The sequence below is a fragment of the Falco peregrinus genome, chromosome 7 (genome assembly GCF_023634155.1).
Source record: "Falco peregrinus isolate bFalPer1 chromosome 7, bFalPer1.pri, whole genome shotgun sequence".
NCBI lineage: Eukaryota > Metazoa > Chordata > Aves > Falconiformes > Falconidae > Falco > Falco peregrinus.
Genome location: NC_073727.1, coordinates 75776713 through 75803096, shown reverse-complemented (window position 1 = coordinate 75803096; position 26384 = coordinate 75776713). Strand labels below are relative to the sequence as shown.

The following is a 26384-nucleotide window of genomic DNA, read 5'->3' as shown; positions in this document are numbered from 1 at the left end:
TATAGCCTGATATATGTATGACTGGAGGAGACTCAGCAACTTTAATATGAGCCATGTAAGGATGCTATTATTCTTCCTGGATTAATCAGAACTGAGGAAGAGCTGGCCATATTTTTCTCTCTTGTGTTACTACGAGTCTGTTGACATGTGTTACGCTCTGTTAGAATCTGGCCTGTTCTCAGAAGGCCCAGCAAGTACTGTGATGGTAATTTCAAAGTCAGAATTTTGACAAATGGCATTCTCCAAATGTACAACAAATTATGCTAATTGGAAGTCTGCTAAGAAACAAAAGGCAAATAATAGGGTTTTTTTAAGTCAAACTGTATTATTTTTATAGGAAAGTATATAAAATATCTCTAAGAAAGATTTAAAATGGTAACATAATACCAGTTTTATTTATGTGGTCAGATTTTATTAAGAAAATTATGACCTCCTGGAGGATGCAAAATCGCATGGGGAAGAGCTATAATGTTTTTCTATTTCTTGTTGCTTTTCTCATTCAGACATGTAAATTTGAAGATTTTTTAAAAGACCTATGTGGAAAAATGGGGGGGAAGGAGGCATTTAGTACAAAAATTATGATATTACATAACAAATCTCTCTGTGTATTACACAGCGAGTTCTAGTGTAAGTATCATATGAACAGTTCAGTTCAAACTTCCTCATACATTTTGAAGTGTTGACTGAAATGTTTGTTATTTCCCACAGACAAATTCAAATCTGGCAGAAAATCAAGTGTGTTCTGTGGATAAAACAACCCAGTCAATAAATCTATAATCAATTGCAAATAAGAAATATTTAATGTAAAAGGAAATTGATGTTGAAAGTGACTGGGACTGATATACTCATAAAACTGTGTATCTGTGTTCAACCAACAGCTAGACAGTTCCTTTTTATGTTTCCTTGGTTCCACAATGAGGAGAGAATGGAGTATTTGGAAGACTTTCAAAGTCAAAGTACAATGTAACTGAGTAGGTGCTCTAAAAACTCAGATTTCAGGATTTTTTAGGCAGTCCTTTTTGTAACTCTTCATTGAAAACAGTAAGTAGTATTTTGCATCAATGCAATATGGAGCACCTAGGAACAAACCAAGCTGAAGATCAATAATGTATAATAGTAGGAAAAGACTCCATTTCACTTTGAAATATTTTTCATTTTCTGCAGTAGCCAGTAACAGGACCTCTAATTTCCTTTTGAATGAAGAATCAGTGCAGTACTGCAGGACCCACTATGCCATACAATCACACCTTAGCTATATAAGACATAGAGACAGACAAGCAATAACATTGTTATCTGAGCTATGGTACACTTATTATTGGGTACAAACATATCAGAGCAACTGCTTAGATTCATAAGGCAGGCTAAACCTCAAAAAATATTCACGTGCATTACTGTGTCCACTCTTTTGTATGCTAATTGGCTGTCCTTAATGGATCACTCTCTCAAATTTGTTCACCTTTATGTATTTTTCTAAGTTCTTTTCCTACATATTCTAGTAAAACTGATCAAGGAATAAGGAAGGAATTTAAGTACAAATAGGAGAATTATTTTTTGTCATCATTAGGAAGAACAGCCTTTCATGTGTGGCTATGAGGAAGGTGTCAGCAGTAGTGGGGAATGTAATGTTCAGCGTAATGCTGCCAAGGACTGTTAACTGGTTTTCTTCACATAGTGAGGAACTTTTGAATCTTACACAAATACCAGACATTCTAAAGCCCAATTAAGAAAACACTGAAAATAAACTATCAGCAAAACTGTCAGATTTTCTGCTCCATCAGAAGAGCTTTTAATAGCTAATGTTTCTTTTCTTCTCCAAACCCAGAGCTCTGACAACTAATCATAGAATCATAGAATATCTCAAGTTGGAAGGGACCCGTAAGGATCATCAAGTCCAGCACCCTGTTCCTCATGGACTACCTAAAACTAAACCATGTGACTAATAGCATTTTCCAGATGGTCCTTGAACTCCAACAGCCTTGGTGCCATGACCACTTCCCTGTGAGTCTGTTCCAGTGACCAGCCATCCTCTCAGTGAAGAACCTTTTCCTAATGTCCAATATGAACTTCCCCTGAGGCAGCTTCATTCCGTTTGCTTGTGTCCTGTCACTGGTCACCAGAGGGAAGAGACCAGCACCTCCTGCTCCACTGCCACCCTTGAGGAAGTTGTAGACTGCAATGAGGTCACCCCTCAGCCTTCTGTTCTCCAAGCTGAACAAGCCAGGTGACCCTAGCCGCTCCTCAGAAGTCTTGCCCTTGAGACCTTTAACCATCTTGGTCGCTTTCCTCCGGACACACTCTACGAGTTCCATGTCCTTCTTATACTGAGGTGCCCAAAACTGCACACAATATTCCTGGTGGGGCCACACCAGTGCAGTGTAGAGTAGGACAGCCACCTCCCTTGACTTGCTACCTATACTGTGCTTGATGCACCCCAGGACATGGTTGGCCCTTTTGGCTGCCAGGGCACACTGCTGACTCATATTCAACTTGTCATCAACCCAGACCCCCAGATCTCTTTCCACAGGGCTGTTCTCCAGCTTCTCATCCACTAATTTGTACATATAACCATGATGGCCCCATCCCAGGTTGAGAATCTAGCACTTTCTCTTGCTAAATTCCATACAGTTGGTGATTCCCCAGCTCTCTAGACTTTCCAGATCTCTTTGTAAGACCTCTCTACCTCAAGGGAGTCCACAGCTCCTCCTGGTTTAGTATCATCAGCAAACTTAATTAATGTATATTCAATTCCTGCATCCAGATCATTTATAAAAACATTGAATAGAACTGGTCCTAAAATTCAGCCCTGGGGAACCCCACTGGTGACTGGCCACCAGGCTGATGTAACCCTATTTACTCTTTATCACCCATTTACCCACCCATCAGCCATTTGCTCACCCAATGTGTTATGGACTTGTCTGTCTACGTGCTGGACATTTTATCCAGAAGGATACTGTGAGAGATGGTGTCAAAAGCTTTGCTGAAATCCAAACCCACCACATCTGCTGGCTTCCCTTGGTCAGCTAGATGGGTGACCTTGTCCTACAAGGAAATTAAGATGCTTAAGCAGGACTTTCCCCTCATGAACCCATGCTGGCTATGACAAATGACTGCATTGTCTCTCAAGTGTTTTTCAATAACTCCCAGAATAACCTTCTCTATAATTTTACCAGACACTGAAGTGAGACTGACAGGCCTGTAATTACCAGGGTCTTCCTTCTTTCCCTTCTTGAAAACTGGGACAACATTTGCCAGCTTCCAGTCAACTGGGACCTCTCCAAACTCCCCAAACCACTGAAAAATAATGAAGAGAGGTCCTGCAATGACATTGGCCAGATCTTTCAGTACCTTGGGATTAATCCCATTGGGTCCCATAGATCTATGCACATCAAGCTGGAGGTGCAAGTCTTGAGCAAGTTCAGGGTTGGCCAGGAGTTTATCATCCTCTAATGCATTCCAAATGTTCACTCACATCTTGGTGGGTTTTTTTGGCTTGTTTTGTTTTTGTTGTTTGTTGGGTTTTTTTAATCTTAAAGAAAAAGGCATCAAAAGATAACTGCAAAACACTATTAGGGGTCAAAGTCATTTGGGATTTTTCAACTTCCGTGCTTTTGTCTACCTCCTTCGCCTGTCTCTCTCCCTCCCCCTCTCCCCTACCAGTATGCTTTTACAGTTCGGTCAGCTCATAGCAACTAGAAAATTTGAAATTTGGTGCTGAATGGCTGGAGGTTATGACAGATGTTTCATTGATTTAAAATAAAATGTCAGACATGAAACGAAACATTCATTTTTATAATTGTCACTTCTTAGTGTTGTAATTGAAAGTGGTAAGAAATACCAAAACTTGACCTCGTTGAAATAGAAGAGGGTAAAGAAATATATGAACATTTCCATGGAAGCAGTATGTTGAAGTTAATTTTGGGAACAGAAGTAGGTTTTTAATTATTAAATTCTTTAAATACATATATTTTTAAGAAAAAAAAAGTGCTAAGTGCAAGAATTTTGGAAATAAGTGCCAAGAGATTATTAAAACTATAAGACACAGTACAGATATTCACACTTGTGAATTGAATATGCTCAGTCAAAAGTAAAATCACTGTTCTTGAACAATCTCCTGTATTGCTTGACAGATGGTTAGATGTTCCCTTGACAACAGCTCTGGTTCATCAAGGGTGTAAATGAAGCCACTGTTTCAGTGTTCTGTGGGACTTATTCTATACTGTGTGTTTAATATTGACACTTCTTCAGTAAAAAGGATTTTATTGGGGAATTTTTCCTATGTTGAGTTGTTATGTTGGACTAGTGTTTGTCAGCTTATAAGGAGAAAAAGAGCAAATAATCTAAAATGTAATTGTCCGATTGTGTCATTAGAAAATGGACAGTAGTATAACTACTTTGTAATCATTTTTCAGAAGATCAGAAACCTTGGTCTTCTAGCAGTGTGAGATCTTTGTTCAGAAAAAAACTTTCCATGATACTTTAGCTTGGACAAGAACAGAGGCTGGTTCTCTTTCTAATGCTTGGGGATTTTTTATACCTGATGATCTGACATTTTAATTTTGTTATGCCTTTCCTTAATCTGTTAGAAATATGGCTGTACCTTCAGCACTATATAGAAAACATAATTGCTATAAACTAAATTTTCTTAAGTATGTTTACACAAGCATGAATGCACCATTTTTACATGATTACATTAGATAACTATAATGCATGAATGCAGTTCAAAATCTTCCAGAAGTTCCAGTCTCCAGACCTATTCTCATCCATATTGTCAAATATATAATTAGTTTAAGATACTTTACTGTGTTTCCCTTGATATAAACTGGAAGCTGAAGCAATCATGCTATCAATTAGAGCTTAAGTCAGTCTTTCCAATGTTTAGAAGAGACATTAGTATAAATTTTGTATTCATGCTTTCTACTATGCTTCTTTAGTGCCACCTGGTGACTAGCTTAAAAGAAAAAAAATATGTATGCTTGCATTTCCACATGGAGAAGTAGCTGTGATAATTTAAGCTAAAACATTTGCTTGAGCACAATTATACCAGGTAATGTTTGATTTGGAAATGCCTCAATCTTAGCTAGTGTAAGAGGATTTCTTTCAATATCTTTTCCAGGCCTAAACTAATCCATTACTTCATATCCACAAATCTGCCACAGGTATGAGTATGTTTGGTAATCATTGCACTTTGTTAGAAATTCAGTGTTCATGCACAGAATTAATCATGATTTAACTAGTAATAGCATTAATCACTGTGTATAACTTCTGTTTTGCATCTATTGAGGTCCATGAGTCCTTTGTAAAGAAACAGCCCCTGTAGTAAATCCTTTGTTAATTCTTGTTCTTAACAAGTTTATATAAAATCCACAGCAGCTATCAAAAAATCATGTTATTCTAAGCCAAGTGCAGAAAAGAAGGCTGAACCTCTTCTTATTTCAAATTTATGGAAACAAACATTTGACTAGATCAGGCATGTACCTTAGTGTCTACAGGAACAGGCTGAGCTCCACATGGTTCCAGACCTATTTAGATTATTGTGTATATAACATTCCCATATGTCCTCCACACACACCCGTTTCCCATAACTACTCCACACACACACAATTCTCTTCTGCGTTGTGAATCCCTTTTATATCATAACAAGCGTGATGTGCATAAATCACAATTTTGGTGCCTGAGAAAATAATCCTGCAATAGGAATCATATTGCATTCTCTCCTGTCACTGTCTCTGGAGGGAAAAGTACACTGGCTTTGAATGCAACTAAAATGCCACTGAGATGTGAGGTAGATGGACTGAAACACCTTCAGCATCTAAACAAGTGAAAAAGCACAACTGAACTAAAAATACTTCAAAATTTAAAGATGTCAGTGATTAGCCACTTTCATCTCAGGTGTTCTTTATGTGAGGTCAGTACCTCATAATAGAAGGTTAATTAGAAAAATAAAGAAAAAATGTCAAGAGAATAAATCATCAGTTCCATTTTATCTTTTCTAATGTGGGTAAGGAATTTCAATCTTCTAGGAGATGCATGAAATAATACAACTGTATTTATCCATTAGCAAGATTATGAAAGATTTAATCTTAGATTATAAAAAAATATTATCAAGTTATAATGCTACATGAAGTGGTATTTTAGTTCAGGTCATTTCTGCTGCACAGTATTTCAAGCACATTCTTTCTTCTGTCCTTGTTTTTAAAAACTAGTATAATTATGTCTTGCATAAGAAAGAGACAGCATTTCTGTTTTAATTGCCATTTTTCATTATTTTCATAATTTTCCTCAGAAAACTGTCTTTTGGACTATAATTTTCCATGCTCTGTCTCTTTCTAAAAGCTATTCTAAGCATATTTGAGTAATATAGCAAATTCAAACAGTCCTAATTTTGTGGTAAAGTAAGCATGAAAAATATTCATTTTGTTCACATTTCAAATGAGTTTTTCCTTTCTTTGGCATAAGACAGAGAGAAATTTCAACTATTACTTGCTTGGAAATGCTTGCAGAGAAAGGAGCAAATGATGAAGAAAATAGTGGTAGCATTCCTAATGTGTGCTCCAGAATATAGGGCAGTAGGTTGTTGCTTACAGCCTGTGGTTTTTTTTTCTCACAACTCAGTCACTAATCTACTGGCTAACATCAAACAAATCAGTTCTTTTCTTTGAAATTTCATTGCTGCATCTTTAAAAAAAAAATCTTTGTCCTTTGTGAAGCTGAGACTCATGATCAAAATCACTGTATAATACCTGCTGTTTATAGATACTGGAGTTTTTTCTTTGGAATTTATTTATTCTTTTTCCTTTTGTTTCTTTTTTTTTCTTTTTCTTTTTTTTTTTTTTCTTCATTTGTTTAAAGGTAGAATGGATCACCAGGTATGCCTGCATTGGGACGACTGTGTTATTATCTATATGCATTTAGGATACTTGGCCTTGCCTAGATAAAGATAGTGCAGTAAAGACCATGTCAGTATCAAGTAATCTTTAAGGCTTATTTTGGATGCTTTTTTATTTAAAGATGATCAAACTGACATAGACCATAGTGTTCTTTTCCATTACATGAATTTTATTCTTAATTAACTTTGCCACATCAGTTAGACTTTTGTTCTTTGTGGGCTGGACTGTTATAATATGTGATATACTTCAGAAACCTTCCTGAGAAGTAGAAACAAGGCAGTGGCAAAGGGTAGGTTTTGCTATGAGTATGTTAGGTCTATACTACAATATCCACTCAGAGTAGAAAAGTATTATGGAAAGGTTGAGTTTGGTTTTCCCAAGAATGTCCTAAATAGTTGATTTTCTTTTACCTGAGAAAGTTATCCTTATACACTGTGATTTACCTGGACAATTCCCAGCAGCTGAAATATGAGAAGGAATAATAAATAACATTCAAAATATAATTTACATATGGTTGGAAATCAGTAAGTGGAAGTACTTTCTCCAAAATTTTCTTTATTCCAAGAATGTAAAAAGGAGATCACAAAACTATCTGTCAGTACACCCATTATTTATTAAGGAGGAACTTCTGTTTACACAATTAATTTATAATGAAATTGTGAAAAGAGTGATCTTCAGAACAGCAGACATTGCTTCTGGCTGCCTACATTCAAAATCAAAATATTATGCTAACTTTAGACTACATAAGAAGGAACTTAACCTAACATACACTTTAAAACATGACCTCTTTTAACCTAAAATAAAAAAGAAAAATGAACATTTTTCAAACTCATTTGTATAGTCTAGAGGTCTAGAACTCATTTCAAAAGATGGTAATAGAAAATGCCATTCAAATATCTCAGTCTTTTAAAAAAAAATTAATTATTGTTGCTTCTGGTTCAAAAATAGGAAAAGTGTTGCATGCTTACAAAGGTGAAATAATTTAGCAAATTTCAACCCCATGCAGCAAAGCACAGTGAAAAATCAATGAGTTAGTATTGACTGAATTAACTCTGGAACAAGAAGCAATATAATCACTGGAAAGGTAGGATTTATTAATATGCTTGCATCACCTGCTGATACAGATACACTGCCTGTGAGACTTGTGTTAGTAGATGCACTTTGTTTTGCTGCTCACTCAGAAATCACTGCACTGCAGTGAACGTTACAAATATTCATTAGGGGGGGCCTAATACTTTATCCATTTATGTCAATACAATGTTCCCAGTGACTTCAGAGGTGAAAACTGAGGCTCTAAATTTCATACTGAATCTACAGACAGGAGGATAAAACATTAAGACTGTAAACATAGGGGTAGAAAAGCAATGCTCAAGGCATAGCATGGGATAAATCATACCATGGCACAAAAGCTGCACACAAACCAGATCATGACATATGAAAAGGGAGGCATTTGAGGGCATAGTAGGTGTTGATGTGGTTCATCCAGGAGTAAATTTGTCCTTGGCAGTGCTGAGGTCATTTCTCTGATTAGTAATATATGCTTCTCATGCTCAGGATGTAATAGGTTTTAAAATAGTTTAACTCTTTCATATGTCTATGGCCTAACATAAAAATTCATCTATCCCAACACAAAATAGTTTATGATGTTCCTGTCATTGTCCTTTACCATTTGTTCAGCTAAAAAAATGGAAAATTTGGCAGCCCGTATGAATGTATAATTTTTTGAGAACCTTCCATAAAATCTGTTGTGCAACATTTGCGAAATATTACACAAAAATATAACGTTGTTCTTGTAATGCCTTTAACAAGAACATTGTTATATTTTTATGTAATAATCTGGGAACTTAATTATATGGATTTGACTGAACAGAGTTTCATGTGCAGGCTGCATGTTGTCAGTAAACCTCAGTCAGATTTAAAGAATCTATTGACTACCATTCTTCTGTTCTTCCATTGCTGCAATAATGTTTATGCAAATTTTCTTTCTAAATACGAAACAAGTATATTTGAAAATCATCGTTGGACTGAATTTTTATTGCTGATACCATTAATAGCATTTCATCAGATCTCATAATAGAAATAACCTGAAGAATTCACAGTGTTTTATTGAATGTTCGCTAGTATTTATTTTACAAATTCCCTTAACCTTATATTATTCTTTATCTCTGAAGCTCAGACCAGAGTTTACTTAAACAGCATGCTTTCCAAGTAGCGATAACTATATCACAGTGTAATCTTGCTGCTCAGAGCTATGCAGCCTTTCATTTCCTATTCCATTTCTGTTTCCCCTGTAGGGCAGGAAAAGGAAATTTCCACCTAGGGAGTTCAGCATCATTCAACACTGATGTTCCTTGTCCAACAATCCTCTATACTAGGGAGACTGTATGTCAGCAACAGTTAGCCTTTAAAATTTATCAATACCCACTTATGTATGTAAAGATCTCTTTCTTTTTTGTATCTGTATACATTTCAAACCTAGAGTCAAGAACAGTAGGAAAGAAAACAGAGAGACATTAGTAAAAAAAACTTACATATTTTGTCTCCTGGGTAGTCCAAGTAGTCGTGAAACTGGAACTATTAGTGTCCAAAGACTGTCATCCTTTGTGGAGGCAGAAGCATCTTTTTCACCTTGCCTTTGCTGTGTGTTTGAATACTCTGCTGTCAACAGCATAAACAGTAATGAGATCTTCTGTTTCCTTCCAGCTATATATTGCCTGTGAGCAGTCCTGAAGGTTACTGCATGATTGAAATGGCTGCAGATGGAAATCCTCCTGTACAACACAGACTTTCTCTCTCATATCGGGCATCTCAGGTGAGTCTGCAAAACATAAAAAAATGCTATTTGCTTTGAACATTTCATCAGCGTATGCACTTTAGTTATTCTCAAAGGAGAACAGGCATTCTAACTTTTTCTAAAGAAGGAAATTTGATTCCTCCTTGGTTATCATAATATGTACTTAATTTGTTTTCAATATGTCTTTTCACATCAAGCATCCTTGGTATTTCCATTAATTTCTTTAGTTTACCTGGCTCTGAAACTTCTATTTCAACTGGCTGAAGTCCATGAAAAGGACACTAATACTACAAGACGAAAAATAATACATTAGCAATGCCGTTATACTAGGCCATGGTGTTATTAGAAACAATTCAGGTATTTTTAAGCAGTAATTCTGGTTGGTTTTTATTTGCAAGCCACACTGTTTAGTGGAGGATAGTTATGAATCATCAGTGACTTAACCTGGTGTCAGTATTGTTGCTAGAATTCACTTCTGAATAGTACTGTAGAAACTACAGTCTCCATTTTGAAACTAGTATCAGAAGACTCATTCTAAATAGGCAATAGGCCAACTTTCCCAGATCTTGAGGTTTTCTGTTACACTTTGTCTCCATGTTATCACCATCATTCCCTCATCACAGGATTATTTCTGCATGATACATTTTAAATGTTTTTAGACTTGAGAATTTGAACTGTGATTGACAGCTCACTTTATAAGTTTGTTCACTAGAAGTCAGGACAGTTAGCTGTAGACATGCTGATTGTTATGTGCATCTCACGTTATGCACTGCCAGGTAGTAACAGAATTTCTTCCCTGTTTCTTCCCTGAGTCAGAATCTAGGTGTTTGTTCAGTCTGATACAAATAATTAACTTGCATTAGATATTGCTATTAGCCCAATCAGTTGTCTGTTTATAGCTGCCAGATGATCAGCCTGATATTCTGCTGGAGAAGGTTCTTTTTTCTTTCCTTTTATGTTCAGGTTCATAACTCTGGCAGAACCTAAAGCTAACGCTGTTGGCAGCTTCTGCATAAAGAATCTGGGGAAAGCACTTACCCATAAGTACCTAGTTATACAGAGGAGCCAGCAGTACCTTACTCACAGAAAAACTTACAGTTGGCCACCTTTGATGTCATGCACCAAGACCATACATCAGAATATTTCTGCCCCTCATCAGGAAATTTCTTTGATTCCTAAGAAAGTCCACAACTCTTCTCTGTTTCTTTTTGTGAGGGTCCACATTTAAGTTCCAGTTTGTATCATGAGTGGGTTTTTGAAGTGAATGTTCTGGTCATCCCCACTCACCACACTTTGGTTCATCTTGCAGAGTAATCCTGGAGCATGCCAGCTGAATACTTTTAGGGTAAAACAATACAAAGCGTGAGAGCACTTAATGTGCTGTAGCAAATGGGTATATTCATTCATGGCACCAAATTATACTTAATCCAGAATAACTCCTTGTGTATGCATGTAGCATGAATCTCATATCCTCATTACTATTACACTTCATAGATCTGCTCCTAATCTTCCAGAGCCACTATTTTCTTTACAAAGTACACAAGCAAAGAAAAAAAGAAAAGAAGAAATTTCTTACTTCTAGGAGGTCTAATTAATTTATTCCCATTGCTAGCCAAGCCAATTCTTTTTACCACTCATATTCCAAGTGAAGAAGGATATTTTAAAATCAGTATTTGAAAAGTTAAGCATGAGTATTACAAAAGTTAATATAATGTTAATGTAACATTATATTAAGCCTGTTATGTTATTAACAAGACTTACAGGAATTCTTCCTATGTGCTTCCTTAAAATATATTCTGGTTAAACCAGTTCCATCCAGAACAGGATCTTTATAGAAAGAATGTGTATTATTGTGTACTAGCATGAGTTTGAACTTCTAACGTGATAAAATCCACTGAAGAGAGAAACTGAGCAGAGCCTACTGAAGGTGTTCTGTGCTACTCTGATCTGCCCCCAAGGTCAGTGCTTTTGTAAAATAAGTCAAATAATAAAAGGATTTTGTTGCAAGAGGAGTGTTAAAAACACTTTTTTTAATCATAGTCCCTTTACATTCCAGTCCAATACTTTGCTTAATTCTTGTAACAGGTTCAGAAGCAGAGAGAAAATTTCTGTCTGCGAACACTGCTTAAAAATCATGGTTGTAACTATGCTGGTTTATAGCTTTGTTAGAAAGGGGATAAAGTCAAGAGATATGAAATGCATTCAACAAGTGCTGAGCCACTATCTTTGAATTCCTTCCAAATGAAAAGTCTGATTTGATTTTATCTGTGCTCTAAAAGAAGTAGGGTGGGGGTTTTTCTTTCCCTTCTACATAAAAGACGTTGTAAGTAGAAGAATATCTGACAGTATTCATGTTCATTGCATCTCCAGATTTCACTTGAAATCATCAGCAACATAGCTGCAGGACTGATAAAAGCAATACAGGAAACAGCAAAGCAAGATCATAAGAGATGTGTGAATTCCAGATAAATCAATAGGATGTTTTCCTCCTGTTCCTAGTTCTTTAGAGTTGATGTGTGAATATGATAGTGAAGGGCCCCTTCACTATAAATTATGTCTTCACATGTTTTACACATACTGTGATATATTTTTTATTCCATTGGTTTTTTCCTACTCAATTTGAATTGGCTAGGTTTCACCCTTTTTCTGGATTGATGGTGTCATACAAATAAATGCAAGACAGTGTGATATGCTTATTATTATTTTTTCAATTCTTAGTGACAGACAAACTTCCTTAGTAATGGAATGTACGAATAGTGAAACCCCATGTAAGAACTCCAGAAAGTCAGGCATCAGCTTGAGGAGTAGAATTCACGTTGCTAAATGAGTCACAGATCCTTTATATGTAATGGTCAAGAGTTTGACTCCTAGGTCAGATAACATAGGAAATACCATAGTGAGCACTAATCTGATTTGGTCAGTCCCAGTATGAAATAATTGTGGGTGTTTATGTGACACCATTATAAGAATGGTCTAGGCATTTGTGGCTCTAGAATTTGCTGCCAAAAAAATTCCTTTTATCTCTGGGCTTCAGTATAGTGGTCTGTTTTCCATCACTCATCCAAAAAAAATTAAGATCTTTTTTCTGTATTCCCCTTACCTTGGGGTTCTGTACGTCCCAGATCCTATAGAAAAGCTTTATTTTCAAGTCTACAGCTTCTCCTGTGTTCCTGCACCAACTCTCAACCATGATTGTAAAACTCATAGTATAGAATGAGGAAAGCAATGAGGAAACCTTACCATGTTCATTGTGGTTAAGGCTGGGAATTCCAATTTGTGTTTCATGGGATGTATGTTGCTTTACACAACTGAAGATATGCAAGCACATTAAACCACTCTCTTTGAATGGATTAAAAAAAAATAAAATAGAGAACCACATTTTTAAAAAAGAATCCTTTCACCAAGTATCATAGTTTTTGGCCAGCTTCAGGTAATGGCTGTTTCCTTTATCTCTAATTATTATTCATTCATTGCTTACAGTAACATCACAAATCACATTATTTTCTGATGATTCTTTTTTTGTTTCTGCAGATCACCTTTGGATCAATCTTCCTTGGAAATGTTCCTGTTCATGAAGAAGTTCATCAATGTGCTGGGCAGATACATGGCTATAAAGGATGTGTTAGGGATTTTCAAGTAAACAACAAAGAGTTGTTCATCATAGATGAGGCTCTTGGAGGGAGGAATGTTGAGAACTGCAATGTTCCGATATGTGATTATCATCCATGTCGCAATGGTGGGACCTGCACTAGGTAAGAGTTACTTCTTTAATCATTTTATCATCTATTTATACTCTGTGGCTGGTAGGTTCATCCTTAATGAGAAATAATTTTCTGTGGAATGGAGTAATCATTTTGTGAGTCTTTTGCCTTGATAATGTTAAGTAAGAAATATGACATCTTCATGCCTAACCAGAGAGGTTTTATACTTTACTTTATTTGCTTACATGAAGAGTTATAAAATGTAATTCTATTGCCCTCATGGCATATATATTGGGTTGCTGCCAGAATTTCTTTGCGATCAACTGGATCAGTTCCACTGCAAGGCTCGGTGACTAAATCAGACTCTTTGTATAGATAGTTCGGACAGAAACACATAAGATCTCATTCTTCTGTCTAACAACTTTTCATCTTACTAGGCCTTGTACTCTCACATATCTTCATAGTGTGCTCCTGGTTACACAGCATAGGCCTTCTTCGTCATGCTGTGAAAACAGTAACAAGTAGTCAGCACCTTCAGCATGTGCGAAGAAGTATTGTCAAAGAACCTTTGAAAGTTAAAGTGCATCATGCTGAAAGAGGAAACGGGGTCCAAAAGAGACATAAGCTAAAAGCACAGAGGATGATGGTTCAGTTCAGTGATGGTTCAATTGGAGCACAGTAACTTTTTAAGTCATAGTATCTTGATCATTGTCTAAGGCACTCAGCATTTAGTAACCACATTTCTATTTAAAACTGATAGAATTTGTGAAGTAGTTGCCATGTCTATTGTAAAAGTTGTACTTCAGCTTTAAGGCAAATGCTGAACAGAATATATTCTAAAGGTTTTTTTAAATTCTGGACCACCGTATATTTCTTAGGTTGAGGAGACCTTGAATTTGGGGTGCTTCTGTGCCTCTCTTGATTGATGTGAGCACACAAAGAATACCAAACAAGTTTTTGATCATTAAGTCTTGTTTGACTAGAGCACAAATACAAGCAAGGCAACTTTATGAAAACATACACAGTTTGCTGGTGAAACTGAGTGCGTACTTGGGAGTAATGAGTCTATATTGCCTCTGCTGTTCCTTGCTATATCTCTGTCATTCTACTGATTGGTCTGTATTCTACCATTATGGAATACTTTTTCATTTAAAGTTTTGGTCTTGTGTAATGCATGACCATTGGATTTGTTTCCTGCATTTCTGCTTTCCAACTGCTGGCCTCAGTCATTTACAGAAACACTTTTGTTCTGAAATGGGTCACTGCTCTTCAGTCCAGAGGAGTCGTGGAAGATTGTGCATGTGCAAACCAGGGATAAGCAGCTCTATAGAAGCATGTTTTTCTATAGCAGCTAAGTGATTCTCAGAGATCACCTCCTCCAAGCCCAAGAATGATCCATTCCAATGAGCAGGAAATAAAGTGCCAGGAAACCTGCATGGATGAACAAGATGCTCCTGACAAAATATCAAAAGGAACCATACAAGAGGTAGAAGCATGGCCACATGGTGTGGGAGGAATATAGAGAAAATATCCAAATACACAGATACAGGGTTAGGAAAGCCAAAGTCCACCTGGAGATTTCTCTGTCAGGGGGCATGCAGAGCAAAGCCAAGTGCTTCTACAAGTATACCAGCAGCAAAAAGACTTGGGAAAATGCTGGATTGCTGCTGAATGGGGCAGGTGTTCTGGTGACAAGGGATCTGGAAAAGACTGAAATACTTAGTGCCGCCTTATGCCTCAGGCTTTATTGATAAGGCTTCAATTGATTAGGCTTCAGGAATCCTATTCCTCTCAGATCTGTAGGATAAAGTCTGGAGCAAGGAAGACTTACACTTGGTGGAGGAGGATCAAATTAGAGAACATGTACGCCAACTGGACATGTATAAATCCATGGAATCTAATGTGATTCACACGAGTGCTGAGGGAGCTATCTGATGTCATAGCAAGGTCAACCCTGATAATCTCTGCAAGATCAAAATGATTGCAAGAGGTTCCTGAAGACTGCCTTCAGGAAGGGGAAGTATGAGGATCTGAGGAACTACAGGATGGTTAGCCTCACCTTGATCTGTGGGAAGTTGGTGGAGAAAATTATTCCCGGAAACTGTTTCCATACACATGAAGGACAACAAAGTTGTTGGGAGTGATCACCGCGGATTTATGGAAGGGAAATTGTGCTTAACCAACCTGATAGCCTTCCACAATGAGGTGACTGGCTTGATGGATGGGGGAGAATACTGGATGTTGTTTACTAAGCTTTAGGAAGGCTTTAGCACTGCCTCCCATAAGATCTTTGGTGACAAACTTATTACATACTGGCTAGATAAGTGCACAGTGAGGTGAACTGAAAACTGGCTAAAGGGCAGGTTCAAAAAAGTCAAAGGATCAGCAACACAAATTCTACCTGGAGGCTGGTCACTAGCAGAGTACCCCAAGTCTCAATATGAGATCCAATACCGTTTAGCTTCATTAATGATCTACAAGATGGGACAGGATATGCCCCAGAAACAAGGGTTAATTATGAAGCAAGGAGGAGTGCTTGGTGCACCAGGTGGGTCTGCTGCCATTCAGAGAGACATCAACAGGCTGGAGAAATGAACCACAGGAATCTTGTATGGTTTAACAAATGGAAATGTGACATTGAAAATTTAAAAAAGGGCGTTCAATAACCCCAGGCACGATTATAAACTGAGGACTGACTGGCTGGAAGGCAGCTGTGCAGCAAAAGATTTACCAGTTCTGGTGGACAGCTAGTTGACAGTGAGTCAGGGGGGTACCCTAGTGGACAAGAAGGCAAAACAGCATGCTGGGCTGCATTAGAGAGAATGGGTTAAGGGAGGTTGTTTTTTCCCTCTCTTCTCACCTGGCTTTCTGGTGTTCATACGAATGCACATACATTATTATGTCAGTTCAGAAACTGTCTCTATTTAGTAAACATCACCTTTCTAGAAAGATCTAGATGCTGTGTTTCACATCCAAGTTCTGCATCTCTGATTTCAAATGGTTCACTTAGAATCCAGTATGCTTTTTCAGAGGTTATTCATCTTAGCTGTCAAGACTGCAAACAAAAACTATTACAACAGATTACCTCTTGGGATTTGGAGGTCTAACTTGGATACGTTACTAGGTAGTGGTCTTTAGAGAAGCAATTTCTGCATCCAAAAATCATAGAATCGTAACATCATAGATTCCTAGAATGGTTTGGGTTGGAAGAGACCTTAAAGATCATTTAGTTCCAACCCCCTGCCGTGGGCAGGGACACCTTCCACTAGACCAGGTGGCTCAAACGCCCATCCAAACTTCCACGGATGGGGCATCCACACCCTCTCTGGGAAACCTATTCGAGCGCCTCACCACCCTCACAGTAAAGAATTTCTTTCTAATATCTACTCAAAATGTACCCTCGTTCCGGTTAAAGCCATTGCCCCTTGTCCTATCACTGCAAGCCCGTGTAAAAAGTCCCTCTCCAGCTTCCTTGTAGGCCCCCTTGAGGTACTGGAAGGCTGCTGTGAGGTCTTCCCAGAGCCTTCTCTTCTCCAGGCTGAACAACCCCAACTCTCAGCCTGCCTTCAGAGGAGAGGTGCTCCAACCCTCCCATCATCTTTGTATCCCTCCTCTGGACTCACTCCAGAGGTCCACATCCTTCTTACGTTGGGGGCTGCAGAGCTGAATGCAGTACTCCAGGTGTGGTCTCACGAGAGCTGAGTACAGCAGCAGTATCACCTCCCTCTACCTGCTGGCCACGCAGCCCAGGATTCAGTTGGCTTCCTGGGCTGCAAGCACACATTGTCAGGCCATGCTGAGCTTCTCATGCACCAACACCCCCAAGCCTTTCTCCTCAGGGCTGCCCTCCATTCATTATCTGCCCAGCCTGTATTTTTGCTTGAGATTGCCCAGACCCGCATGCAGGACCTTGCACTTGGCCTTGTTGAACGTCATGAGGTTCATACGCACTCACCTCTCAAGCCTGTCAAGACCTCTCTGGATGGCATCCCTTCCCTCCCGAGAGTCAACCGTATCACACAGCTTGGTGTCATTTGCAAACTTGCTATGGGTGCACTCAATCCCACTGTACGTGTTGCTAACAAAGGTGTTGAACAGCATTAGTCCCAGCACCGACTCCTGAGGAATGCCACTCATCACTGGTCTCCACTTGGACATTGAGCTCTTAAGCAGCTATCAAATGCAACCATTCAGCCAATTTCTTATCCACTGAGTGGTCCCTACCTTGAGTCCAGTTTTCTGCAGTTCAGAGACCAGGATGTCATGGGGGACAGTGTTAAATACTTTTCACAAATCCAGGTAGATGACATCAGTTGCTCTTCCCTTATCCACCAACGCTGTAACCCCATCATAGAAGGCCACCAAATTTGCCAGGCACAATTTTCCCTTAGTGAAGCTGTCCTGGCTGTCACCAATCACCTCCTTTTTTGATGTGCCTTAGCACAGTTTCCAGGAGGATCTGCTCCATGATCTTGCCAGGTACAGAGGTGAGACTCACCAGGCTGTAGGTTCCCAGGCTTTCCTTTTTTCCCTTTTTAAAAATGGGAGTTATGTTTCCCCTTTCTCAATCAGTGGGAACTTCACTGGACTGCCACAGCTTCTCAAATATGATGGATAGTGGCTTAGCAAATTCATCCATCAGTTCCCTCAGGACCCATGGATACAGGTCAGGTCCCATGGACTTGTGCACTGTCAGGTTCCTTAGATGGTCTTGAACCTGATCTTCTACAGTGGGTGGTTCTTCATCTCCCAATCTCTGCCTTTGCCTTCTGCAACTTGGGCAGTGTGGCTGGAGAAGCCAAAGAAGACTGAGGCAAAAAAAGTCCTTGAGTACCTCAGCCTTCTCCATATCCCTTTTTCCCTAGTCTTCCTTTTATTGCCAACATACCTATAGAAGATTTTCTTCTTGCCCTTAATGTCTCTGACCATCTTTAACTCTGCCGGGGCTTTGCTTTCCTAACTTGATCCCTGGCTGCTTGGACAATTTCTCTGTATTCCTCCCAGGCTACCTTGCCTTGGTGTCCTGAAGGTTTATTTTGTCCATAATGTGTGCAGTATTCCCTTTCCTGGAGAATTAAACATACATGAGAACAGACTGCTCCATCTCTGTATAACACATTATCAACCAAATCACTTCTGCTTTGCTGAGAAGTATGATAGATCTAAAAGATTCCCTTCTTGTTAAGTTGTCTACCTATCTGCACCAATTCCTTTTTTGTATTTGCAGAGGATGTAAACAGGGTGGGAAGCTGGGATGCAAATTTGCCTCTGCTAGCAGCCATTTTTCAGAAGTACTGGCAGACATTTTACACAGACTCAACCTGACAGAATGCCAGGGTCAGAAACCTCTTTGGGGAATGCTTTGGTTTGCTGCATACCAATTCCATTTTCCACAGGTTTGAGCAGGTTGAAGATATATGGGAAAACAATCACTTGTATACCTCCTGATCAGCCTTGGTAGGTCTGGCTCCAGAACCTCTTTTCTCTGGACCTGACCAATCCTTCAGGTTTGTTCCTCTGAGTCTGTTGTCTTAAGAGCTAAGTCCAGTGCTTCAGTGGGTGAAGCATCTCCTGAAAGGAACAGTGAGAGATTCTGTGCTATAGAATCTCCCTGTACTTCTTTCCAAGCAGTGCCTGCTAATACTAGGAATCTGTTTACTAAATGTGGGTACTGTTTAGTAAATGGACCAATTTTAAGTGTGTTTGGCTTGTTGTCACCTTCCTTCTTCAGTGCTTTGGTTACAAACATCCTTTGGTACCTCTTGTAGCTGAAAGATAGGAGTAATCTCCCCCCGCTCCACTCTAATTTCTTACTTGATTACTTACTTGATCATCAGCCTGTCACATCAGCTTGGTTCATACCATGTCGTGTGTGGAGCAGGAGAATTGAAGAGCCAAAGGAGGGCATTTTGTGTGTAGGTTATGGGGAAAAATTTCCAGGCTCCAGTTCCAGTGTTCAAGTGGTGCATGTGGACTATACAACTGTTTTATCTTCAGATGAGTTTATATTCATGAGACTGCAGCCAATGAGAGCCATAACTATAGTGTTAAACATATGCCCATCCACACCATTAACTGTCCATTTGCATATTTATTACTATAAAAAAACTAAATTGGTTTTTAAAAAAATAATCAGATTAAATAATCAACAATTAGACAATTCATATAAAACTATTACTGACTTGTTTAAGACTTCTGCCACTTGTTTCGATTACACTGTTCAGTGGTAAAAAAAAAAATTCATCGCATGTTATTCTTCAGGTTCTTGGCAACTAATTAGACCTTTTGCTTCTGAAGGGACTTGAAGTATTACATGGTGAATATCTTAGCCATGTTTTATAATGAATGATGAGCTTTACAACACATACTGCTGGGCATAGACAGGTGTGTTTCATTAAGAAACATTTTTTACAGTCATTCTTAAAAGAAAGTTGCTTGCCTTTTCTCATCATCAGAGTACAAAAATACTATTGTATTGTTCATATTATTAATTACAATAGTTATGCAGAAGAAATTTATTTGACAGAAAGAAATTTTTTCTTTGTGTTTTTTGTAGCAAGAGAGAAGGATTAGTAGGCACCTAGGTTTCAGATACAAAATTTCAGGATGCAGCAGGGGCCACCAGCTCCCTGTCATCTGGTCGCGCTGCATCAGGTGCTCCCCAGGGGTCCATCAGGGCAGGGCCTGTCAGCCAGGGCTCGTCCCACCACCCAAGCCAGGAACAGGGCAGCCAAGGGCATCGATCCACTAGTGAAGGATCAGGATCAAGATCAAGCCCAGTGAGGGGAACCAGAGTCAGATACAGCCCTGAGATGGCCAGGCAGAGCTGTGGTGATGGGACAGGCTACACAATTACCATTTTGCTGTGAAACTACTGAATGTATCATATTGTGGAACTGGAAATCTCTAATTATTTTCATTCTTTTTAAGTTAAGATCTGCTCCAACTTAATATGAGAAAAAGTGTGTTATCTAGCTTCCATTTATTTGACTAAATATCTGTCTGTGTATATGACTGCCATGGTTTAACCCCAGCTGGTGACTAAGCCCCACACAGCTGCTCACTCACTGCCCCCAGTGGGATGGGGGAGAGAATCAGAAGGGTAAAAGTGAGAAAACTCCTGGGTTGAGGTAAAGACAGTTTAATAGGGAATGCAAAAGCCACACACACAAGCAAAGCAGAGAAAAGTATTCATTCACCGCTTCCCATGGGCAGGCAGGTGTTCAGCCATCCCCAGGAAAGCAGGGCTCCAGCACGCATAGCAGCGACTTGGGAAGGCAAATGCCATAACTCTGAATGTCCCCCCTTCCTCTTTCTTCCCCTCAGCTTTTATTGCTGAGCATGTTGTGATATGATATGGGATATTCCTATGGTCTGTTGGGGTCAGCTGTCGTGGCTGTGTCCCCTCCCAGCTTCTTGTGCACCCCCAGCCTCCTCACTGGTGGGGTGAGGTTGAGAAGCAGCAAAGGCCCTGGCTCTGTAAGCCCTGCTCGGCGGTAACAAAAACATCCCTGTGGTAACAACACAGTTTCCAGCAGAAATCCAAATCATAGCCCCATACTAGCTACTGTGAATAAAATTAACTCTATCCCAACCAAAACCAGTGCAATAGGGCAAAAGCCATGCTGTTTCAAGAGTATTTAAATATATGCTGTATCTGATGAGTGGTTCAGTAGAAATCTATATTCTTTACAGAGCCATTGTTTTACTAGTTTTTAAAAACAAAGTACTCTCCTATGTAAATGCTCTACTGCTTTTAGACGCAGAATTGCAAGTTCTCTAGCTCTTTTACTGCACTTTAAATCCATGCTAATGTAGAATTCCAGAGACTAGTTAATTTCAGAGGAAAAAAATGACAACTATTCAGTAAACTTAGAGTTTGAGTGTCACATCGTTCTATGACAAATTTTGTGATTTCAGTGCTCACTGGATTTGAAAGTATGTGTTTGAAAAGGACATGGAAAGATTAACCTAGGGAACTCTTAGTCTGTGTGGTCCCCTGATCATATGAGCCAGATGTTGCAAACCAAGCTTAGTGTTAATTAAGAAGACACATCTGTGTGTGGGAAATAAACTCATAAAATTACTTCACTAATGATTTGACAATTATGTCAGCCACTACACTAGTACTGGTTGATTAATACATTTGTTTAAAATTGTATAAAGACTCAAGAAGATGTAAACATAGACAAGTTTAGCTTTTATAGTGCAGAGTACAATTTCAGAGTTAATTGCTCCCACAAACAATCATGTTTCCAGTGTCTCAAACTATTCTCACAATATTTATTCTTACTGTTGTTGTTCTCCATGTATTGGTGCAGCAGATGGGTCCATTAATGTTAATCAATTAACCAAGACCGAAAAATCAAACTCAATTAGCACTAGATTTCAATAGGCACACTTATCTTCAGATTTCAACCACCACGAATGCTGTAATAACCAAAAATACACAAGGAATGTAATTTTTTAATTTTCATCCCTCGATAATGTAAGAGATACCTTCCTGGACATGTAGGTCACATTCAGATGGTACACTTTCATCTATAAATAGGAAAAGCCACAACTGAAATCATATTTCAGAAACAGTTTTCTGCATGCTGGGGCATCACATATTTCTTCTTAAGCCTTAAAGAACTGATCACCAAATGAAAAATTCCATCCAAACTCCTAATTCCTAAATCCACATACAAATTCCTAAAGTTCATTTGCTAAGGTTTTGAATGCCTTTTCTTTAAGTTATAAAATGAGTTCTAGCTTAGCTTTCCTGTAAGTTAAGTAAATTTTATAGCTGAACTTGGTTAAGTGATAGAATGCCGTATATTATAGGTACTGAGAAGACCAGGTGAAGTGACTTAACAAAATTTGTGGTCTTTTCTTAGTATATATCCTCAATATCAATTAAAATAAAAAGTAGAAAAAGCCATTACAAATATGACTGGTTTTAGAAAAAAAGAAGGAGCTCAGACTGGAGACTTTGGAAACACTAAAAGGTTCCTTTCAACTTTCTTTTTACATCTCATTTTCCTGTTCAAAGGGCAGTCATCCTGAACCTTTCCCAGATCACATGCCAGAAATACTTCTTGTGCTTCCTTGTGCCCATAAACCAAAATGCATGTTGTGTCAGGTTTTGGCTGAAAGTATTCGTCGAAGGGTGGGCTTTTATGCCCTTATTGATGCTTTTCTCACATTTCTAGCACAAACCTGCAGCTTGCTTCCAGCTTGATTTGTGTGTTGAATTAAAGATAAAATTGTTACATGAGAATAAGTGCCCATTTTCAAACCAAGGAGTACTGAAGCACCTCCCAGAACTGCTAACAGCATTGCAGGCCAAATTTTTAGAATTGTTCATGGATTTTCTATCTGCTTTAGATGTAGGTGTTTCTGGGTAAGAAGGGAACTATATAGTCAGAAATAGCAGAACTGATCATATTTCAAGAACTTTTTTATAGATCTGTTTTCTAGACTGAGACTCAGGCCAACATATTGTCTAGAACATCTCTTTGTTGGGATTTTTACAAATCCAAATCCTAGTTAGCTTCACTAAGATCCATATTAAGTCCAGAATTGATGTTTTAAGTTCCACTGTATTCAACTCTTGCAGAAAGATAAACCAAACAAAGGGATTAAATTTCTTTTTAGTTGATTTCAAAGGAAGATGATTTCCAGGTGAGGGTTGTGTATTTTCAGAGCTTTTCAGAATTTGTAGCATATGTAATTCTGTAGTACTGACTTGTATGAAGAATACAATCTGCTTCCTTTTAAAGTGCTGGGTTTTGGGCAGATCTGCCAATACAAAGGATGCTTAGATGTTTTAAAACTCCAGAAAATGCTGGTATTATTATAGTGATTCATGCTTGCACACAGCATTATTTAGGAAGATTAATTTCGGGGCTTGAATTTTTTGTATCCTGTACTTTTACTGAGATTATTTATCTAGTACAGATGGAATTTGGTACTTATGAAAGAGATTCACATTTGGAAATCCATTGTTTATTCTAATGTTTACTTCAAATTGGTCTGTGGTGAAGAAAAATGTTCATTTGAACTTATTTCCAAACTGTTTCATTTTTCTGGCAGAGAGATTGTTCAGCATTTCAGATTCCACACAATCTTAGGAAAAAACAATGCCATTCTTAAGAAAAATTTTTCACGTAATTTTTGAGAGGTAGGAAAGATAATGCCATTGAGCTTCTCAGAATGAACAAAATCCTGTTGGACATGCGGTTGTTACATCATATTTTCACAGGAAAGTGAAGTAAGCAGAAGAGAAAATTTCATCTCAAATTTTCCTAACACTAAGTATTAACAAATAAAGAATTCATTTACCCATGTTGATCTCTGTGGTAAAAGGAATTACATTTCAATTAAACCCCATATAAAAACTCTGCATACTTTTTTTCTGAACTAAATACATTTCTCCCACTTACTGAAATTTTAACCCCACTTCTTGCCCTTGAAGTTTAGATGATAGCTAATTGCTCTAATCCACAATTGTGTTAGGATATCTATTTCAAGACTAGATTAAATTAACCAGGTGTGTCTCACTCTTGACATCAGAAAGAGATTCCCATTTTAACAAACTTTATTTTTAGACACTTTATCCCTCTGAGTATAGTAGTATGGAGAAGAGATTTGACTAAGATATCAAAACCATGGTCCATTAAGCTGGCAGTGTTAAGAGCTGATATTTCAGATTTTGGGCAAAACATCTGTATATCCCCTGGAAAATGTGCGATGATGCTGTATGAGGAAATAGCAAAATATGAACTCATAAATACTAATGGATAGACTAGTATCCAACGTTGTTCTTTTTATTTAAACTTTTAAAATATGCAACTTCTTTATTAATGATTAAAATATAGTACGCTCTTCAGAATTTGTTTCAGAAAATCATTTATTATAGAAGTATTGTTGAAATAACAAATTCTGGCAATTGAAAAATAATCCAAGCAAACAGAAAAAAATAATGTTCAAAGAATAAACCTTTCTCTGTTTTTAATTTAGAATCATAGAATAGTTTGGGTTGGAAGAGACCTTAAAGATCATTTAGTTCCAACCCCCTGCCGTGGGCAGGGACACCTTCCACTAGACCAGGTGGCTCAAACGCCCATCCAAACTTCCACGGATGGGGCATCCACACCCTCTCTGGGAAACCTATTCGAGCGCCTCACCACCCTCACAGTAAAGAATTTCTTTCTAATATCTACTCAAAATGTACCCTCGTTCCGGTTAAAGCCATTGCCCCTTGTCCTATCACTGCAAGCCCGTGTAAAAAGTCCCTCTCCAGCTTCCTTGTAGGCCCCCTTGAGGTACTGGAAGGCTGCTGTGAGGTCTTCCCAGAGCCTTCTCTTCTCCAGGCTGAACAACCCCAACTCTCAGCCTGCCTTCAGAGGAGAGGTGCTCCAACCCTCCCATCATCTTTGTATCCCTCCTCTGGACTCACTCCAGAGGTCCACATCCTTCTTACGTTGGGGGCTGCAGAGCTGAATGCAGTACTCCAGGTGTGGTCTCACGAGAGCTGAGTACAGCAGCAGTATCACCTCCCTCTACCTGCTGGCCACGCAGCCCAGGATTCAGTTGGCTTCCTGGGCTGCAAGCACACATTGTCAGGCCATGCTGAGCTTCTCATGCACCAACACCCCCAAGCCTTTCTCCTCAGGGCTGCCCTCCATTCATTATCTGCCCAGCCTGTATTTTTGCTTGAGATTGCCCAGACCCGCATGCAGGACCTTGCACTTGGCCTTGTTGAACGTCATGAGGTTCATACGCACTCACCTCTCAAGCCTGTCAAGACCTCCCTGAATGACATCCTTTCCCTGTCATTTAGGCAGTATAGTGGTTGTTGTATTAAAAATGTCTTTGGAAAAATCGATGTTTTATGTTCTCAGGTCCGCAGATTCAGTATTATCTTTAGTGTGAAAAGTAACATGCTGAAAACAATGTGCAAGCTGTGCACAAAATTTGTTAAGCATGATGAATCAATTCCTTTGTACTTAAACCAGAGAAGCTGCCATAGCTAAAATTTTAGTCTGGGTATTGAAATACTGCCATTTTAATACCAGTCATCTTAGAATGTTTTGACTCAATTCTCAGAAATACTATGTAACATGATTTTTGAGAATTACAGCAGAACCAAATCAGCATTTCTAATAGCTTTGATTCCAGAAGAGGTATCTTATTTGGAGAAGCTTTAAAACACAACGTATCAGCAAAATTAATTGAATAATGTCCTTTTCCGAGGCCTTTGGGATGTTTATGTGTATATAGAATACTCAAAACACTACTCATACCTATTTGTATGTAGTATTAGTATGTAGAAGTAGTGCACAGATTCTTAGAATTTCTCTTCTTTCCAAATCCTGACAAATATTATAGCTGGTACTGTTTGTTATATGTTTTATCATGTAGTACGTGTATGAAGAATGACAAATGCGCCATATTCTTTGTACTAATGGTTTTCAAAAATTCCTCAGAGATAATCCTTCCAGTGAAATGCATATGTTTTCCATAAGTACCCCCTTATATCCTCTAGCTGTTTACTGTAAGTTATCACTATAAAATTACAAGGCTGATACTGGAGAAGATGAATAACGCACTATCTGTAATATATGTTAGAACATTTATTCCTTTGCTGCTAACCTAACATATGCACCTACCTACTAGTGATAGATTTCTACACTTCAAGCGATGAAAATTACATAAGAAAGACAAAAATTGTGAAAGTTCAGTGCTGACTAGCATGGTTGACTGGAGATTGAATGGCTGAGAATATCACTGTTCTGAATCCCTGTTTGGGGGAGCTTATCATTGAAAGGAACAGTGAAGTTTATCTGAGGCCACATAACTGAACTGATTTTGATTATGGTTTAAAGAAGCCTTCTTCACCTTTGGGATCTTGTTGAATTCGAGAACATGCTTAATATTTAAACAGAATTTGGGAAGTCTGGATGAGATACCACCTTGATACAGAAGGTTGCTGTGTCACCAAATTTGGTTTTGTTA

The 26384-nt window shown here is 38.4% G+C and overlaps 1 protein-coding gene across 1 annotated transcript in view; it reads left to right on the top strand.

Moving 5' to 3' along the window:
- EYS (eyes shut homolog) overlaps nt 1–26384 on the top strand; it is an 871402-nt gene that overhangs the window by 732456 nt on the left and 112562 nt on the right. The window contains exons 39-40 of the mRNA XM_027787807.2: nt 9591–9699; nt 13213–13433. Coding sequence (XP_027643608.2) covers nt 9591–9699; nt 13213–13433 — 330 coding nt within the window. The remainder of the gene's footprint in view (nt 1–9590; nt 9700–13212; nt 13434–26384) is intronic.